At 40.3% G+C, this 18,774-nt stretch overlaps 1 protein-coding gene across 2 annotated transcripts; it reads left to right on the top strand.

The window, feature by feature from the left end:
* The first annotated feature begins 2,052 nt into the window (after positions 1–2,052).
* On the top strand, positions 2,053–9,821 carry UPK3A (uroplakin 3A). 2 transcript variants are annotated; one of them, XM_061356735.1, is made up of 6 exons: positions 2,053–2,237; positions 3,077–3,232; positions 5,888–6,164; positions 7,357–7,439; positions 7,909–8,041; positions 8,478–8,585. In XM_061356735.1, exons 1-6 carry the CDS (start codon positions 2,186–2,188, stop codon positions 8,530–8,532), a joined length of 756 nt encoding a protein of 251 aa, XP_061212719.1. In that variant the 5' UTR covers positions 2,053–2,185; the 3' UTR covers positions 8,533–8,585. The 2 variants fall into 2 exon arrangements, with proteins under 2 accessions (XP_061212719.1, XP_061212711.1); XM_061356727.1 differs by lacking the exon at positions 8,478–8,585 and adding an exon at positions 8,892–9,821 and having other exon boundaries at positions 2,055–2,237.
* The last annotated feature ends 8,953 nt before the right edge of the window (positions 9,822–18,774 follow it).

Below are 18,774 nucleotides of genomic sequence, written 5' to 3'. Positions count from 1 at the left end.
ATAATACGGATTACACAAATGTTAAGAAGGGTGAGATCTAATCCTAATTTAGGACACACCTGCCAATACAGATGGAGCTGAGAGAGTTTATTATCATGTTAGTTTCCTACCTTTGTTTGCAATTCTTTAGAGCATGGAACAAACCCAACCATTTTAAAATCCTGCAGCACAGGCAACATTATCCCCCCTTATTGTGGCTGCTGAATTTCACCAGAACATGAGATGGTTTTGAACTCAGGTAAATCATGATGGCTTTAAAAAGCAACCTCTTGAAATATAATGGCTAAAGTTATCATCCTGAAACTACTTTGCAAGGTTATTAACTTTTTGTGATGGGCAGTTCTATGGCACGCTCCTGGTTGCTGTAAAATTAATCACCTGAGTAACAGTTTGCATGACTGTACCCCAAAGAGCAGTTTGCCACACTCTTCACCCAGGCAAGACTCCAAGAAGTTCATATGGAGTTTGCCTGGTAATAACTGCTGGTTTTATTGTTTGATAGCTGTCAGTCTAAAACCAAGAATTGTTACCTTTAAATAAAAAATGTTGTTGTGATTCTGGGCCTTAATCTGTTGTTTTTTAAAATTGATTTTATTTTTCTCTTGTTCATTTTGATGCTTTAACAAGTGAATGAAGGAGCAGCACCTTATAAAACTTGAAAGAGTATTTTGTAACACATGCGAGTGGCTTGCACGCCATGAAGCAGGCTATTTCTTTTTCTCTGCCATTCAATATGTCCTGATGTCCATTTTTTTATTTTTTTTTAATTAGGCAAATAGTGTACCTATTTTCTGTCTTAAGGAAAAAAAACAAAACACAACACCAAAACCCCAAAAAACTGAAGAATTAAAGGATTCAGGATCCTATTTTACAAGAATCCCTGTTTGGAGAAAGTATTGATTTTATGATGGAGAAAGAGATCTTGTTGTTCTTAAGCTCTGCTTTTATTGCAGAGTCAGAAATCTTACAGGTTTGTATATTACCATATTGTTCTAAGGGATAAACTCACTCTTGAGCAGATCAGTACCAAATTTGTAAAACTAACCCCCCTAGGGCAAATGTTAAAAATCCAATTCCAAGGAATAAAAGTCAGAAGGGTAAGCTCTTTTCTGGCTTAATCTGATTTGCCAGAGTACTTATGCCAGCACAGGCTTTGAGTGCATTGTAGAATGAGAAGGAATAATGCAACTTATTCTGTAGCAGTACAAATCTAGAATAACTCCTGTATTCAATATTCTCCCTCAAAAGTAGTGTAAGAAAAGTCAAACCAAACACACTGGAGATGCCGTGCAGAATTTGAAACAAAATGAAACACATATGGGGAGGAAATTGCATTATAATCATTTGATTACATATTTCAAACAGATTTCTGAGGCCCACGGCATAACCATAAAGGACATGGATGTGGTAACTTCCGTGGTATTAGTGTAAACCTAGAGTTGCTGCAGTGGCATCATGTTAGCCCCATTAATTCTGTAAAATCTTGTTGATACTTGTTTTTAACCCTCATCCTATTTTAAGTGGGTGATTAAGAATTTTGTAAGCTAAGCTTTCATACAATAGATCATTCATACCAGCAATTACTCATCAAGCGCATTCTCAGCTGAACAATTCGGTACAACAGGTCAGATTTAGATTTCCCACTGATTTGCTCTTCATGAAGTTACCTTGAATCACATTAGGGTTAACCAGAAGCAGGAGGCTTATGTTTTTAAGGATGTAACCCAGGAAACATAATTCAGATGGCCATTTTAGTCTCTGTTAAGGCTCCCAAATTTAGAGCTCTGAACTAGATCCATTCATGATGCAGGGTTCAGATATTCAGATATTTCCCTCCATGAGAGATGTCAGAAGTTTTTAGACAGAAGAAGGTAAAGAACAAAACCACCTACCAATGATACAGGTGAGGGGGAAAAAGCAATGCCTATGAGCTGGAAATCAAAGACACAAAGCTGCCTCACCTGGGAGCAGATACTAGCTGGGGGATCGGTGAAACCTGAGCAGGAGGGGCAACAGGCATATAAAGAGGTGCTGAAGGGGTAGGTAACTTTTAACCACAGGGACCTTGCGGGAAGGAGCAGGTGTGGTTGACTTTAGGGAGGGAGTAGATGTGGGAGTTCTTCAGTGGGAGCTACATCAAAACATTGTTTTTTCCTTTTGTGGCAAGTTTCTGGAGAGCTGAAGCATGTGCAGCTCTTGGGTTGTATTAGTCTTCTGCTTGGGACAGCTGTGTGCAGGTAAAAGGCACCTATCTGCAGTCTTTCCTCCATTTCTGTTGTTCCTTTCTTTGTATTCCTTCCCTTTCTGATTCTCTTATGTTGTTAGATTTTGGGATTGGTTTTTTTTTTTTTTGTTTTGTCTTGGGTGTCAACTCTGCTCTAGGACCTGTGTTGGGAGGGAAGATTATGGCTTCAACCGTTTATTCTGCTGGAAGATTGCTGAAGTGGCTCTACCACAGATAGGCTGGGAAGGACAAGGAGCTGCTGAGTTTTTGTTTTTTAGTTAATCCTTCCTTAGAGACTGGAGATAGGACTAACTTGTGTGGGGAGGGAGGAAGTTTCTGATACAGACTTTAGTACTACTTGCTCCTTCCAGTGCCTCACCCAGACAGTTTGTCTTTGTGTAAGACTGTGCTAAATCTCTCATTCTGTATGTTAAAAAGTCTTGCCTTCAAACCTTATAAAGACTCCTTATTGCTAAAGGATTTGAGAACTGACTGTACAACTTCTGATGCTGCCACTGGAGGTGGGGGGGCTGTACATCAGGCCCTAAAGACAGTGGTTCAAGTTTCCCCTATAATGAGGCTTTCCTTCTGTCCTTTGGATGTGTATGTTTGAGAAGCAACATTTCTGATCTCCCCAAATCCTTGTGTTCCCCATTTTGCATTAAAACAAAACTCCCAAATCTCGAATTTTCACAGGTCAGGTAAGCTGTTTCCTGCCTATCTGCAGTTCACACCCCTCTTCTATGCTTGGATGTAGTTAGAGCTTCCAGATCCTCCCTATTGTGTCAGAGCTTGCAGGGCAAGAGAAGAAAGACTTTTTCATATGTTTTTCTGAGTAACTTTCTCTTCTAGATCAAAGCCTGAAGCCTCAGATTGCAGCCTCTCGGGTTGCTGCAAACAATCCCACACTTACTACAGTTACTCTAGAAAAACCCTTCTGTATGTTTGACAGCTCACTGCGTCCTAATAAATCTTATGCCATCTACTTATATGCAATGAAGGAATCAGGTGAGTATCCAGTATTATGCCTCTCTTGAAGATAACTAGATAATGTGGCCATTGAGTGCAGTTACCAACAATTTGATGGAAGTGGATCTGAAGGGGGGGGGGAGGGGGGCAGGGGGCGGAGAGATAAAAATCTGTAGGTGCAAGCTATGTATAAGGTGAGCCTCTGGTCTGAGTTTTCTCTAAAGTGTTATTATAAAATATAATACTAATAACTAGTACTTCAATGGGGCTGATTAATGATAGCAAGTGTTAGTACTGTGCTAGTTGACTCTCAATAGGTGTGGAGCAGAACTATTAACTATGGATGTCTGTCCAAATCTTGCTAATGAAACCAAGTGATCCAAAGTCCAATACCTTATCTTTGAACACAAATTTCTTGCACAAAAGCTTGAATTCCCCTAAGTAAACCTGCTGAGAGAAACTGGGTAACTTTATTTCATGGCTGATGTAGCCAGCCCTTGCAATGACTTCATTTTTTTGTAGACAAAGTAGTCCTGGTAGACTTGTGGTCAAAGATGTCTGGTCCACTTGTTCAGTCATGAAATGAATTTCATAACTGCTTCTCAATAAAATGTTGCTGGCAGTGACCAAGAGCTGCCTTCTCTGTTTCCTGCTGTTCTGGCAGATTGTTTTGAACACCAGCTAGAGCTACTCCGTAAGCTGATAGACATAAATTACTTCCTTATATCACACCTTCTCCCCTGTGAGCTGTATGCGGTCTCCTTTGCTGAGGGGTATAACGAAGAGATCTTGCAGGGGAGAGGTGAAGGGATGGTAGTGGAAATTGGCCAGCAGACAGAACAGTCTTAAAAACTTCCAGTGCTGACTGTTGCCACTATGCACAAGGTGGAAGGAGGTGGCTGTGGACAGGTAGAAGCTGCAACTGGAGACACCATCCCATACACCTAACATGGGCAGCTGTTGAATGCATGGCCACCTGAGACATGTCCCATGACTCAAGTGTGCATAAGTCTAAAACAAGCCATAAGTGCATTATAATCGTATAAAAGGCTAGTGATGTCTAGTTATACCTGCAGATATGTTTTGGGTTTCAAATTACATCAGTCACCCCACTTCTGCGGATTCTGTGGCAAAAGCTTCCTACACAGATGAGTGAATCTCAGCAAAAGGGGCTCTATATGGAGAAATCTCTTCTGCTGCTTTTAAGGCAAGCAGATACAAACTTGTTACTTGGCAGACTTAGAGGAATTTTGTTTGGATTTGTATCTGGTCTGCAGAGAAGCACATTGACTCAGCCTTGGATGCCTCCTGGAGCAGGGAGAAGGAATATTAAAGAGAAATTGATTTTTCTTAACACCTTATGTTCAGCTTTACTAGTACGGAAATGTGTCAGCATATTATAAAGCTGAGGGTCTAGCAAATTTCTGAAGATATAACTTTGTTCTCTGTTCTTCTTGTTACTATCGCATTTCGTCTACCTAGTAAAGTTTAAAAAGCAACCAAAATCCAACAGCAGCAAACCCCAACTTTACTTCTCACCAGAGCCAGACTAAGAGTTACAGATTTGGACACTGGGTGAGCAGGAAGACCTATATGTGAGAAGTATAATTACCTGGGGAAGCAAGCTTAAAAATAGAGCACGTCTTAGTATTTGCTTTCATGCAGATTGGCTCCCATTGAAGAGAAAGGTGTCAGAGCTCAACTAACTTGAGCACTAATCCTTAATATGTATTTTTAACCTGTGCTAGAAACTTTTCCCTTTTAACAGGCTTAAATTTGCATTGGGTCATAGCTAAAAGCTTCCCATGACCAAGCAATTGCAAGAACTCATCTCCAGGAGCACACCAGAATGCTTCCAAGTGGAAGTAGTTCCCAATGTACCACAACTTTGGAAAAACTGCCATTGTTTTGCTGATGACAGTACTGAACAACTGGAGGGGGTGTTGGGGCCCCCCCCCCCGAAAATTTAACCTGCAGTTGCAGAACTTGGGAGCATCTCTTGGGACTTCGCCCTTGGCTTTGCAGCAGGAAAGCTTTGTGAGCTGCAGCTGAGCTTCTGAACTATGCTGTAGGGCTGGGTGCAGGTGCATATTTTGCTTGAAGCTGTGAGGACTTTCACATTTCCTAAGGCATGCTGTCTGGAAGCAGTGACATGCCTGGCTGGCCAGAAATGTAGGTATTGTGTCTGTTTATGCAGCCTCTACACACTGGGCTGCATACTGTGCGGTTCTGGGAGGTCCAGGTGCTGTGTGACCAGAGGTCTAAGGGTTTCTGCTCCAGGAAACAGGAGAGTTGTGACTATATAGAAACTCTGCCCTGGCTATAATATCAAATCTGAAATGGCAGGACTTAGTGGATGCTTATTGGAGCCAGGTGTGGAATGGGGGAAGAGCAGCTTTTGCCATCCTCTTACCTGCTCCACCAGATTCTCCTTGGAAAAGAGGAATTTTGGGAGGGTGCCTACTAAAAAGAATTGCTTTGAGGTATGCTGTGGATCCTTCCAAGCTTCTGAGAGACAAGTGTAAAGAGCTTCAGCAACAAATAAGGAGGAAGAGGTAGGAGCCCTACACAGCAGATTTTTGGTTTCCCTTTTGAGATTTTTGGGGTAGAAGTGCAAATTTCCAAACAAATACAGGGTGAATAGGAAGGGTTGAACTAGTTCTAACAGCCTTGTTAAAATGCTCTCTCTTGCAGCAAGTGCAATAAGCTCCCTGGTGGTCAACAGCAGCAAACCACTTGACAGCACCTTCCAACAAACAAGAGGGGGGCAGCTTGGACCTTACAAGGCTGCTTTGTTCAATGTACCCAGCTGTGCATCGCCTCCCAGACTTGCTGATGTAGGAGATGTTAACAAAGTTTCTGATGTCCTAAAACAATACCTCTTCAGAGTCGGGGATGATGGGACTTGTTTGTATGACCCAAACTTCGTAGGTATCTGTAACCCACCTCTTGCACCAGACACAACATACAGGTATGATTCTCATTTCTTACAAAGTGAATACTGCTCTTAAAACATAGCAGGAAGCAACACTGAGTCTGTAATGTTCATCTGTGATGGTATGATGTGAATTACCAGTCCCTAACTGAAATGGTCTGCTGCAAAGGTAGTTATATGAAAATGGCTTGGTTTTGGTTTAGCACCCTGCAGGTGGTTTGCAGTGGTGCCCTAGCAGTGGTGAGCTCTATCAGGTTAAATTCATAGATCAGTAGGAAAATCCATGTATGAACTGCTGGATCTATATGTGTGTTGGAGTAGATAATCTAGTGACAGCCTCTGATTAGAAAATGCTGGTAAAAAAAGGATTTTGACTAGAAAATGATGTTGAGATTATTCACCATGTATTTCATGTTGGTTGATCTGGCTCTGCTTGCTTTGTTTTGGTGGCTCCCTGGAGAGCCGAAGTCCTCCTTGGTCCCCAGCTCCAGAAAGCCCTAATATTCCAGGAGACTTCACACTGAGGCCGTGTGGCTTGCAGGCTAGTCTGACCCCTGTTGTCTGACAAAGCTGGCCATCTAGGGAATGTAGGCACCATGACAGCTCTTACACAAAACACTTGTTTTGCTGTTGCCAGCTACTTAAAAGCCACAGTAAAAGTAGTAGTCACATGGAGCCATATCTTCTGTGGAGACCTCATATGCTTCCCAAACAAAATGCTATGGGCTCTCAGTTTTGGAAAAACTGTCTTGTCTCTTTGGGACATTTTTGAAATCTCAAATTATTGTGGAATGGAAACTTAATTTCTTTGCCAAAACAGCGTTATCCTGTCTCTTCAAGTCTCTCCTCCAGCAGGAAAAGTGCCAAAGATCTCTATTGTTGGACAAAATCTTTGACTTCCATACGGAAATCAAAACCACTTGTCCTAAATAATGAGGCTGTTCACAACAGGGAATAGCAAGCTGGGAAAAACTATCATCTGGAAAGCTATCATTGCCAAGGCCCACAGGAATGAAGTGCAAACTGTGCATGACATGGCACAGAATGCTCTTCCATGAGTAATTCTATCTGTTCTTTATAAGGTCTCTGGAAATATTCTGTTACCTTTGACAGTCTCCATCTTTTGCTTTGACAAATCCTGAAGTCTGACCAGCTAACCCTGTAGCTTAAAAATGCTAGTAAGGAAGATCAAATTTCAAATACTTAATTTAACACTTTCTCCTCACAGGTTTAAATACTTGTTGCTAGATACCACAGAAGGTATTGTGAAAAAGCAAACTCTCTGGTCTGACCCAATCAAAACCAGACAAGGTAAGTCTTTGGCTTTGCTCAGCTCTCCTGAGTAGCTGTGCTGCCTTAGGACACTGATGCTCTATAAGCAACACCTAGCCTTTCCTACAATTTGAACGGTTTTGTCAGACATTCAGTATTGGAGTTAGCAGATTTAAATATGGAATATTTTTCTACTTTTCTGTACTTCAAAATAATTCCTTTAGTAAAGATAAAGTTTGCACATGTGGTCTCAGATTTGATGTGTGTTGTGGTATCTGGTGCTGTTGACATTTCTCAGTAATACAGATACTTGTCATACCGGCTAACCTGCTGAGAAAAGCTTATAAACCCTAAATGTTGACTCTGAGTCCTAAACCTGTTTCCCATAAATCATCTAAGACTTCAGTTATAGACATAATCAGTTAGCCTTTCCTGAATCACTGGCTTTCTCGCATTTGGTAGTGGTGCTCATGGTAAAAAATAAATCATTATTTCCATGCTGTTCCAGTTAAACTTCCCTCAAAAATTGATACCTGGCCTGGTCGAAGGAGTGGAGACATGATTGTCATTACATCGGTCCTAAGTGTTCTTATGTTCCTCCTGGTTGCTGGCTTTCTTGCTTCTGTGTCCTCTGTTGTCATGTAAGTACTGTTACTCTTTAGAGCTTCTGGTAAGAATACTTAAATTCTGTCATCAGCTTTCTTTCTGAAGTCTCCAAGCTACTGTTGCTGGTCTTGTTTGAGATGAGACCAGATGGTGTCCTCCAAATTTTGAAGTTGGTAACAGGAAAAGGCTGCTTTATCAAAATCTTCCTTAAGATCAGCAGATCTTGTAATAGTTATATAGCCTTAAGCTTACTAGCTACCAGACTTTACTGTTGGTTTTCTGTTATTTCTTTCCCCACTAGTTCTTACTAGAGTTCCACATACCTTAAGCTTGTACATTCTTTCTTACAATACTGCAGCTTTCCAACCAGTCAGGAGTTTGGAAACTGTCTTAAGGAGTGTAGATGTTTAAAAAGATTACATACTGTCCTAATTAATGCCTTGATTTTTAATTTATTTGCCTCATCTCCAGAAGAAGTGAGTTACCCTTTTCATTTAATAAGCAAGGCTTTGCTGGAACTGTCTAACTCAACTGGTCTATGCACATTCTTTAGTCTTACACACCTAAGCTGAATTTTTGAGAGAATTAAGTGAATTTTAGAAATGGTGAATATTAAGGCTGCTAACATCCACTTATTTCATTTACTTGGAAGTGATGAGTGCTCTGTATTCAGTCAGCACTGCCAGGCTCTCCTGGATTAAAGGTGTGGAAAGCAAAAACTGCACTGAAAATGACAAAAAAACCCCATTAAATAATAATCTATGGGCCTCTCTGATCCTAAACTATTTCAGTAGCAATCAGCCTTTGAAAAGTGTTGTGACAGTAGGCTCTGGGCTCTGCTCAGTCTCTACTGACACTTAATAAAAGTTTTCACTTGCCCACCAGGAGATCAGAAGATTCTTCTGCAGAGACAAGGAGAATGTCTCAGACTATCCAACAAAGTGAACCAAAACCACAGTTAAGCTCCGAGTGAACAACCTGATTCAAGTCAAAGGTGGAATTGCCACTGAACTGCTACAGGTGCTAGATCTATGGGACTGTCTCTTCTATACAACACTGGTCCAAAACAAGCTACAGAACACAACCAGACAATGGAAAATAAATGGCATAGATAAAATAAGGACAATATTTTTTTCTTTAAGTCTTTCAGTACATGATAGTTTGTCTTGTCCTAACAAGATTTGATTTGGCTCATTGCCTTGTAAAGCACATATCAAACGCCTAGACTGAGAAAAGAATCTTCATGAGATCCTTCAACTTCAGTAGTGTGATTGGAGGTTGTCTAATACATATGTCTTATCTGGAGTAAGCACTATTGCAGACCTCTCATCTGCTTCTCACAGTGAGATGATGTTGCCATTTGCATTTCAACCTTTTGCCATAGTAACTGGTTAGGAATATAAAACCCAGGCTGCTTCAGAAGAAAATGTCCTTGAAGAAAACTAGGGATTAAGGGTTAGTCAGTGGGGAGCTACTACTACATCTTCAGGATTTTAGTGACTATCCGTGTCATGAGAATTTCCTTTTTTCCTCTCCTTCCCTAAAAGAAAACAAGCAAATTCCAACTGCCCTGTATGTAACAGAGAAATTCCAACTCCTTGCTCTGACCCAGTGTAAAATCAGGCTATCTAACAGTAGGATCAATAATGTTAATAAAGCCATGTAAGTATCCTTTCAGCTGTAGACAGTCTATACATTATGTTGGATGCCATAATTCTATAACTGAAGTTTTTTCCATTTTGTTTAAAGGAGTTGTTTGAGTCTGTGTGTCAGCATGTACAGCTATCATTTAAAATGCAACACTAGATTAATCCAGTCTGTTTTCTGACACTATCTATTAAGACATGCACATCAAGCAGTTTGTCTCTCTCTTAAAAGATAGCTGATTTTAGTTTAATCCTGCTAATGGGCCTGGTTGAATAGCTCATATTTCTTCTCGTGATTCTCATGTCTTTCATTTAAAAGACCTTAACTTTATTTCCTTATAGAATTCAGAATGGATTATAGGGACTGTAGTGATAAGACAAGGGGTAATGGGTTTAAACAGGGGAAGTTCAGGTGAGATATAAGGAAGAAGTTCTTTACTGTGAGGGTAGTGAGACACTGGAACAGGTTGCCCAAAGAAGTGGTAAATGCTCTATCCCTGGCAGTGCTCACGCCCAGGCTGGACAGAGGCTTGGGCAACATGGTCTAGGATGAGGTGTCCCTACCCATGGCAGGGGGGCTGGAACTAGATGATCTTAAGGTTCTTTCCTACCCAAACCATTCTATGATAGATTTGACTATATCCAAATGGCACATTTATTTTGTAAACAGTCAGATCTCTGGCTACATCCACACTGGTAAATGAAATAGATCACAGCCCTTTCTTTTGGCCTTGAGAGCAAGTGACACAGGATGGCTCACTTCCATGTGGCTGAACATTTTCGTCTTGAAGCAGAGGGGCCTTGTCCTTACTGCTGTTGGGAATTTAATCTCTTAAATGTTCTATGATCATTATGACTTGAAATATTTTGCCTGAGGCTACTTAAACTTTTCACATAACTGATTAGTTTTCACCTGGTTTTTACTGCTTGTAGATCTGATCTCAGTGATGAGAATTTATGTTGATCTTTTAGCAGCTGCACTTGCATCTGAAAAGCTTCTGCTACGCTCTCAGGGAGGAAACATAAGTATTTTTTTGCAGAAGAATGCAATGTTGAAAATTGATACAGTGATGTCTGAGTGAGTAAAACAGTAATATAGCAAGCTTCTCTAAAATTCTGTAACAACTTGCACATAAGGTATTGCCTACAATTAAGTAGAAATTATACTTAATATTTGGTCAAGGAGTTAGCCAGCCCTCAGCTTCAACTGACCATTCTCAATCCAAGTCATCAATGGCCCATTGAATTAAATGGGCCCTCACATGTTTAAGCACAACCAGACTATTACTTTGGAGTTCTTCCAAAACTTACTGAATTCATATAGAAAACATTCTGTATATATGCAGTGTACTTAAAATTACTCTTTCTGGCTTTTACCTTTCAGAAAATGAACTTTTCCAACAACTAGGAATTAGCTAAAGACAGTGATTTGTGAATACCTTCATAAGTGACAGTGGCAAGTCAAAATGTGTCACAACCCACAATAAGAAATAAAAATGAGTTATGATAATAGAAATTTAGCTGTAGTTCTCTGATAACCCATAGTGAGGAAAAGGGTGCTCTTCCAGCCTATGCTGGGTAAAATTATTCTGTAGTACTCAATAGAATGTGATGACTGATTTAAAAGCAATAAATCCAATGCAAATTAAGCTTACACTTTTGCTGAAATAAAAAAGCCTTCAATGACCCACATATCTGATATATGTTAACAACGAGCATTGTGTCGTATTTGCTGGTGCTATTATTTACAGTTCACTATTTCACTACTCAGATTCTTACTAGGCATTCACATCTTTAGCAGAAAAATGCACAATAATCTACTTTTTCTGGTCTTGATAAATTATGATGTTGGGCTTTCAACAAAGGGGAATTCCTTTTCCTTCTTCTCCCACTCCAGTTTTCCTCTTCTCCGCCCACTCTGGCCATTACTTTGAATGTCAAATAAAAATGAATGATGCTCATAAACTAAAGATACATCTGAATTAAAATTCCAATACTGCTGAATCTTGGATGAAAGGAGGACTGCTCTTTAATAAAAATAGTAATAAAAAAAAAGATACAACTTATTTGCTTGTAAAGGTGAATTATGAAAAAAGTCAGAACCACATTATAGAACATAATAAGAATTTTTTAGTACTTTTTATGTACTTTCCATATTCATATAGAACTGCTCAATAGTTGCAAGATGCACTTACATTAGTGGGCTATCATTTTTTATTTAAAACAAAATTCGCTGAAACTATATTTACAAGCAAAAGCCCTTACTTAGACATTACCGCAGCTTGACACTATGGGTGTCCCCAGCTGGTACCCTAGGAAGCATATTTGTTATGCATGAGAGAGTCAGAGTATTTAGTTAAACAGTGATTGAAAAGCTGCTTTGATAAGCGCTATATCCCAGTTAGTAGCATCTGCTGTAGCAGAAAGCTTGGTGAAGGCATGGGTGAAGCAGAAACTGGTTGTTATTACAAACATTAGATGCAAATACATTCTTAAAACATAGTATAGTCAACACCTGAACTCTCCTACAATTCAGTCAAACTACAGGTGACTGGTCAGTGTTAGCCACCTGGGACAAGTCTTGATACTGCTGCCTTCTACCCAATGAAGAAAACCTGAAGATTAACCCTGGAGTACCCCGATAGCTTATTTCCTTGTTGGTGAGGGCAGGGAGACCCATCCAAAGAGAAGAAGGTACAACTGGCACTCACAGTGCCGATTTGGAATCGGAGTAGTGGTACCTATGGAAGGCAAAGGTTAACTTGCAAGTCACATAAAAACCATGGTCCACTCATGTGCATAAGTGTGCATTTTAGAGTCTGGAGAGAGGAAGGTGCATTCTCTATTTCTGAGACTTACCCAGCATTCAGGTGTGGGAGATCCCAGTGCAGTGATCTGGGCATGACAGACCCGTGTAAGACCATGGCGCCCTCACCAACAGATGGAGCTAGCATGTTGACTGCTGGGGCTCTGTTTTGTGGGCTGGGATGCCTGGACCCCTGCCCTGGGTGGTGTGACTGCTGCCACAAAGCCGAGCTTTTGCAGTCCTGGTGACGAATATAACAAGGCAGGAGCATCTTAGCAGTTCTCTTTCTGCTTAAAACCTAGGCCCAAACTCTGCTGTCCAATGGCTTAGTCACTTAAAAACTGCCACAGTTAGAATATGTGACCTTGGTGAAAAAAATACAGAGCCGATGAGAAGGCTTTCTCCCACAGATGGCAAACAGAAATAGGGCATAGCAAAGGAAAAACCCTGAAGATAAACCAACAAATTATTCTGGATAAGAAATGTATATGCAATAACATAAGGAAACTCTCATTTTCCATGAGGGAGTCAAACACTGGGACAGGTGTCCCGAGAGTTTGTGGATTCTCAATCCTTGCACATATGCAAAACCTGACTGGTCAAAACCATGAGCAGTGTGACATAGCTCTGCTTTGGATGATGGACTAGATCTCCAGAGGCCTCTTCCAACCTAAGTTTTATGATATCGCACTGTTTACATACCCATATATATACAGCAGGAGCCAAGTGTGTTTTGCAACACAGAAATAAACTATTCACAAATGCACAGTTGTACAGTAAAAATACATATAGTTTAGAGTATATAAGCTATGCAGTAGAGTTGCCACACATATAAACTATAATACAAAGTACATCCTCCACACAAGTACTATCACAACATGATAAGTATTACTTTTCTCTGAAGACCATCTGACAGGTGCCTCAGCTGCAGGGTATTATGACAGGCAATGCTTAAACTGTTCTAGAAGTCAGAATGCAATTTGCACAGAGTTCATCTCTAAAGGGGCTTGTTTCTGCTTGAGTACACTGTTACACTTCCTGGGAACTATGAAGCGACACAAGGCATCAAGAGTTGACCTACTTGTGTGTATACCATTCCTTTTATTTGCACTGTGCAACATTAGAGATCCTCTCTTGCAAAAAACAAGAACTCATTGTGCCATCTGTTCTGCAGACAGCAAATCTTGCTCAGACTAGGATAGCCCAGTGCCGCTTTGTTTGCTACCACAGAATCTGTTCCACACAACAGAGAAAAGCTTGAGATCCCATACACGGAGAAGACTGATTTTTGCAAACTGCTGTGCTTTTATACACCATGTTATTAGCATGGAATTAAATATTATAAAAGGAACGTAGGATTCCATTTATATCATTCAAGGTGCTTCATCCCAGGATGAAAAAGACGTGCTTGAAGGTAAACATTTATATCATACATTTTATTATTTCAAGCCCATATATTCCTTTTTTTTTATTCCTCCGTTGTGTTTGAAACCTGAGGTATTGCACATATCTGGCACGTTCCCAATGTTATGCACCATTTTCTAAGAAACGGAATATTAACATCGTTATTTCCACCTACACTGAGCACTGAATCATGTGTAACAGAACCACTGTACATTGTTTCAGTTACAATGCCCCCTGGGCACTCATCCCACAAGTCCTGGACTTCTGCCTAGAGAAGCACTGACTTCTGGGAGAATTTTAAAGCCACTTCTGAGCTGTTGGAAAACAGACAACCCAGTAAATCTATAAATGCATTTAATCAACAAGATAAAACTCCAGGAGACATTTATGGTTTTTTTACAGTTAGTGTTCTAGTTTGACTTAGAATCATAGAATCATAGAATAGTTAGGGTTGGAAAAGACCTTAAGATCATCTAGTTCCAACTCCCCTGCTATGGGCAGGGACACCTCACATTAAACCATGTCACCCAAGGCTCTGTCCAGCCTGGCCTTGAACACTGCCAGGGATGGAGCATTCACAACTTCCCTGGGCAACTCATTCCAGTGCCTCACCACCCTTACATTAATGTTAATCATGTTAATTTTTAATTAATAAAATTGTTAATTTTCTCCTAGCCAGAAGTCACGTTATTGTCAACAATTTTCTCCTAGTAAGTGAAATTATATAGAAAGAAAATCAAAGATACAATGAACTCTGGTAAAGCTCATTGAATATCTATAAGAAAGGTATAAAAATTATCAGCATTGTAAAGAATGTATTGCCTTTCTGTTAGCTGTTTCCAGTTAAAAAAAGCCTCCAAGACTGGGACAGTGATGTCTACTCCTCTCTTCCTCTTCAAAGAACTGGCACCCCTACTCCACTGTGTCGCACAAATGGTTTGTGTGGCTTCTTCAAACTGACAACTGGGAGCTGCCAGCAAAGGCTGAGGAGTATCATTCAGGCTTCAGCCTAAAATACCCCAGTTCCTGCTCTTCCTGAGCTAAAGAAAATCAAGGGATCAAGATGGAAAACTAACTTGGATCTGCTTTTCCTCCAGGAACAGCTAGGAAAGAAATGCAGGATTCATGGGATCATATGCTGTAGACTAGTGTGGGACATCTGTTTAAGAGTAAGAAGCCCTAAATACCCAGTGAGTTATATCTTGCATCAGCTTCATGTATTAGCTATTTGTATTTTCAGTACATACTATCTATAACATTTATCATCTGAAAGTAGGAGTCAGGTGAAATATTTCACTGCTTCTTCTTGACTGAAGTTTCTTCACGAGTAATTTGGAATTTCTACCATGTCTCTATCCAGTGTGCTATCTCTTTTATAATAGCACTGACAATAACACACCTAGTTAAGTTTTCCCACCATTTTCTATTAAAGAAACCTGGTTTTAGCTACGTTATGATCTTCCCAGCATCCAACCATTCTGGCAGGCTTTTTGCAACAGACTAAAAAATTCTCAATGGAATAGACACACAGTCCAAGATCAAGGCTAATGAAAATAGTTTGCATTGTCCTTTTTGTTTCTTCCTTCAGTGCCTGTGGCACAGGAGCTTGAAATTTCATGTTAGTGAGAAAGTGCAAAGACATAGCATATGTACAGAGCACAAATTACCTCAGGTTATTCTCCTCATAAAAGCAAACCATAACAAGCTAAACCATATTTTAATGTATTTCTATGTGGGAAGGGCTAAGCAAGCCCCCAGTAAGACCCACCAATTTCCCATCCCGTCATCCAACTCTGCTCTCACCTTTCAAGTGCCCCCTCTTCAAAATAGAAGAGCCAAAAATAAAATAGCGCTGGGCACAATAAATCCAGCCGCCCGGGGACTGAAGGTGAGATGGCTCCTCTATCTGCCTCATGCCAGGCTGCTGCACGACCAGCTTCCACTTGATGGTCTTGGGGAAGCTATTTTTCTGGTGTTTTGGATAAAATACCAAAACACTTCTCTTCAAGAAGTGGGGATGGAGAGCTCAGGGGAGGCTGGTGAGGTGATAGGGACCCCGATTCCCTCTCCCAAGATGGTGGCACTGTGGCTGCACAGGGGGAAGATGTCTCCTGCCACCAGGCTGGGGTGTGGGTGCTGGTTTTCAGGCAGACCGGTACAGAAGCAGTGAAGGGACTAATCTCATAAGAGAAAGGCACCAAGAGCAGTTACCAGCTGTGATGAGCAGCCAAGCTCCAAACCCACAGATCCTGCAGTGCCCAGCTCAGCTCCAGAGCCCCTGAGGGGCTGGCTTGTGGTGGGAAGCTCAGGACCACTATGCCCACACCTGCCTGTGGCCTCCAGCTGGGGACCAGCAGACACCATGGCTAAAAACATACCAAGAACAGCTGAACCCTGCTGAGGTGAATGGTCCCTGCCTATACCTGGGCCAGGAGCTTAACTCCACCTTTATTTTTCAGCTTGACCACCTGAGGAAACAGGCCAGCTCCTCCAACAGCTCTTGGAGGTGCGGAGCCCTTCCAGCCAGATTGGGGTGAAGAGTGGTAATCTCAAAGCTAATTACTATTCCATTTAATTAGCAGCCATGGCTTCAGTTGGGCAGAGGGAAGTGTTGTTATAGAGGGAAATTGTTGTTTTGCCAGAGGCAGAAGCTGTTGCTTGTCCCTTAGCAGCAAAAGCAGCATGAATCTAGCTTTAAACCAGTGGCTGTAACTAGCCATTGGAAAGACGCTTGTTAGTTCTGCTGATTAAAAAGTAATTTACTGTAATTTATTTTCATTTGGTTCCCCAAAAGGATGGGGGAAAGAAGTAAGTACTCTTATAAAGAGGTGTCATAATGCAAGTCCATGGTGAAGCAAATCAGGGATGTACAGGCAATATTTACCTTTATATATTCTGGCTTCTTAGTGTTTGAGCTTGAACCTTACTGTATTGTTCTTTTGATCCTTATGCAAGTTATTTATTTAGATTTGTTTATATACAAACCTTGCAGTAGGTTTCTTCAAGTCTGTAATGCTCTTCCAGCTCTAGTTAAATTATTTGTTCTGCTCACTTTCAGTCACTTGAAAGAAATGGCCCTTTTTATATTAACAATGAGGCTATTTATATAATGCTTTCATTGCAAAGCATTTATATCACAAAGTGAGTGCTATACCCATCAGTGCAACTCAGCTTTCTACTACTTATTAATACAGCTAAAATATAGAACTGGACTTGTAAACCTACTGACTATGTTTCTGTATAAAGTCATGGAATGGTTTAAGCACACAGACAGGGGCTATCTAATTAAAACTACTGCAGGAAGCCAAACAGAACTAAACTATTGAAAAAGGGATTTGAGTGAGTCACAATAATTAATACTTGTGTCAGTTAAGTTTCTGTGTTATCAGAAGAATAGCACCATTTCTTGTATTCCCTGGAATTTTATTTTAGTATGGGCAAAAGGAAGATCTTACTGACTTACCTATTCTCTGTATACTAATTGTTGTTTTTTGAACCTGTTGCCCAAATACCAGTTTCTGCAGTGTAACAGGAACACAGCCCACAACATGACGGCTGCAGACTGAATTTGACCTTTTGTGAATAACAGCCTTGCATTGCTACAACATATTCTGATGCCTTTCTGGGAAATATTTCTGGGATGCCTCTTCGTAAACATTCTTTATAAATGTTAACCAGACTGATATTTGTGGAGTGTATACCCTTATACTGTCTGGTCCAGTGATAATACAGATTTTCTTTTTTGATTCTACAGATTTTCTGTTGTGGAGAAAGACTCAAAAGGCTGTGGGTTTTGGGTTTTTTTTTAGTTTGCCGAGAAGCTGAAGGGTGAAGTAGAAAAGACAATGGCTTTTTGTACTAAAACTCTTGAAAAGCTTTAATCACAATTCTGGTTCACTTCAAGACACCAAATCTTATCTTAGCCTTTTATATAGGAGCACCAGTGCACAGGATTTCTAGCTCTGGCATCTCCTGGTGTGGAGTATTTGCTCTAGCTAGCAGGTGAGGAGATACGGAGTGAAAATGAACACTGAGCCTGAATGAAATTGAAATCTTGGGACATTCCTGTTACTAAAACCTTTTAACTATCTTATCTCTCCACAAAAAATGGGACTAACACCTAGGTGAAACTACCTGTAGGCATCTGCATTTTCTCACAATGAAATTTTTCAGCCTGGAGCCCTCTGAGAGGTAAATTGGGTTTGAGGGTTTTTTTGGTTGGTTGTTTTGTTGGGTTTTTTTGTTTGTTTGTTTGTTTTTTTCATCTCTGTTGCTAAAGAGTCCCAGGAAGGGATGTAGCAGGAGAAGGCAGGCATTTATTAGAAAGCCGACTCAAAAAGTTACCCACAAACTAACTAGCAACTTCTATAATTAAGATTGCATTAGCAGAATAAACCCAGTTCAAGGTGTCTCTTCGTAAGAATGAGGAATTCCGGAGAGAGTCGTATTGCAAAGTGAGTCAGTACTGAAGTTGATAACTTGCACAGTAAATCAAGTAAAACTGGAGATTCTGGAAACTTTTATGCCTCACCTAGTTAAAGAAACTTCAATGCACATAAAAAAATACATGGAAAATTTCTTACAGAAATTTCCTATTGTAGTACATTCTAGTAAAATATTAAAACTCAAAAGTAACCATATAGCTTTTGTTCTTTCTTCTGTAAATGCGGGACCTTCATAATATAACTTTTCAAGCATTTATGGGTTACACAGTATTCAAATAGCTAAAGCTGAGGCCTGAAGGCATTGCTATGATAATCCTACATGAATGTCTTCTTTCTTGTGAGTTTCTGCATGAAGGCCCAAATTCCCAGATGAAAAAATAGAAGGTAAGTATTCTAATATTCCTCGGCCAGGATCTATAATCTTTATTGGAATGATAGCATACATTATAGTGAAAAACTGTGTTACA

This window comes from Neopsephotus bourkii, unplaced genomic scaffold, assembly GCF_033783945.1.
Source record: "Neopsephotus bourkii isolate Nb327-2 ecotype Australia unplaced genomic scaffold, CSIRO-AGI_Nbou_v1 NB_107, whole genome shotgun sequence".
Lineage (NCBI taxonomy): Eukaryota > Metazoa > Chordata > Aves > Psittaciformes > Psittacidae > Neopsephotus > Neopsephotus bourkii.
This window is presented reverse-complemented; position numbering and strand designations above follow the sequence as displayed.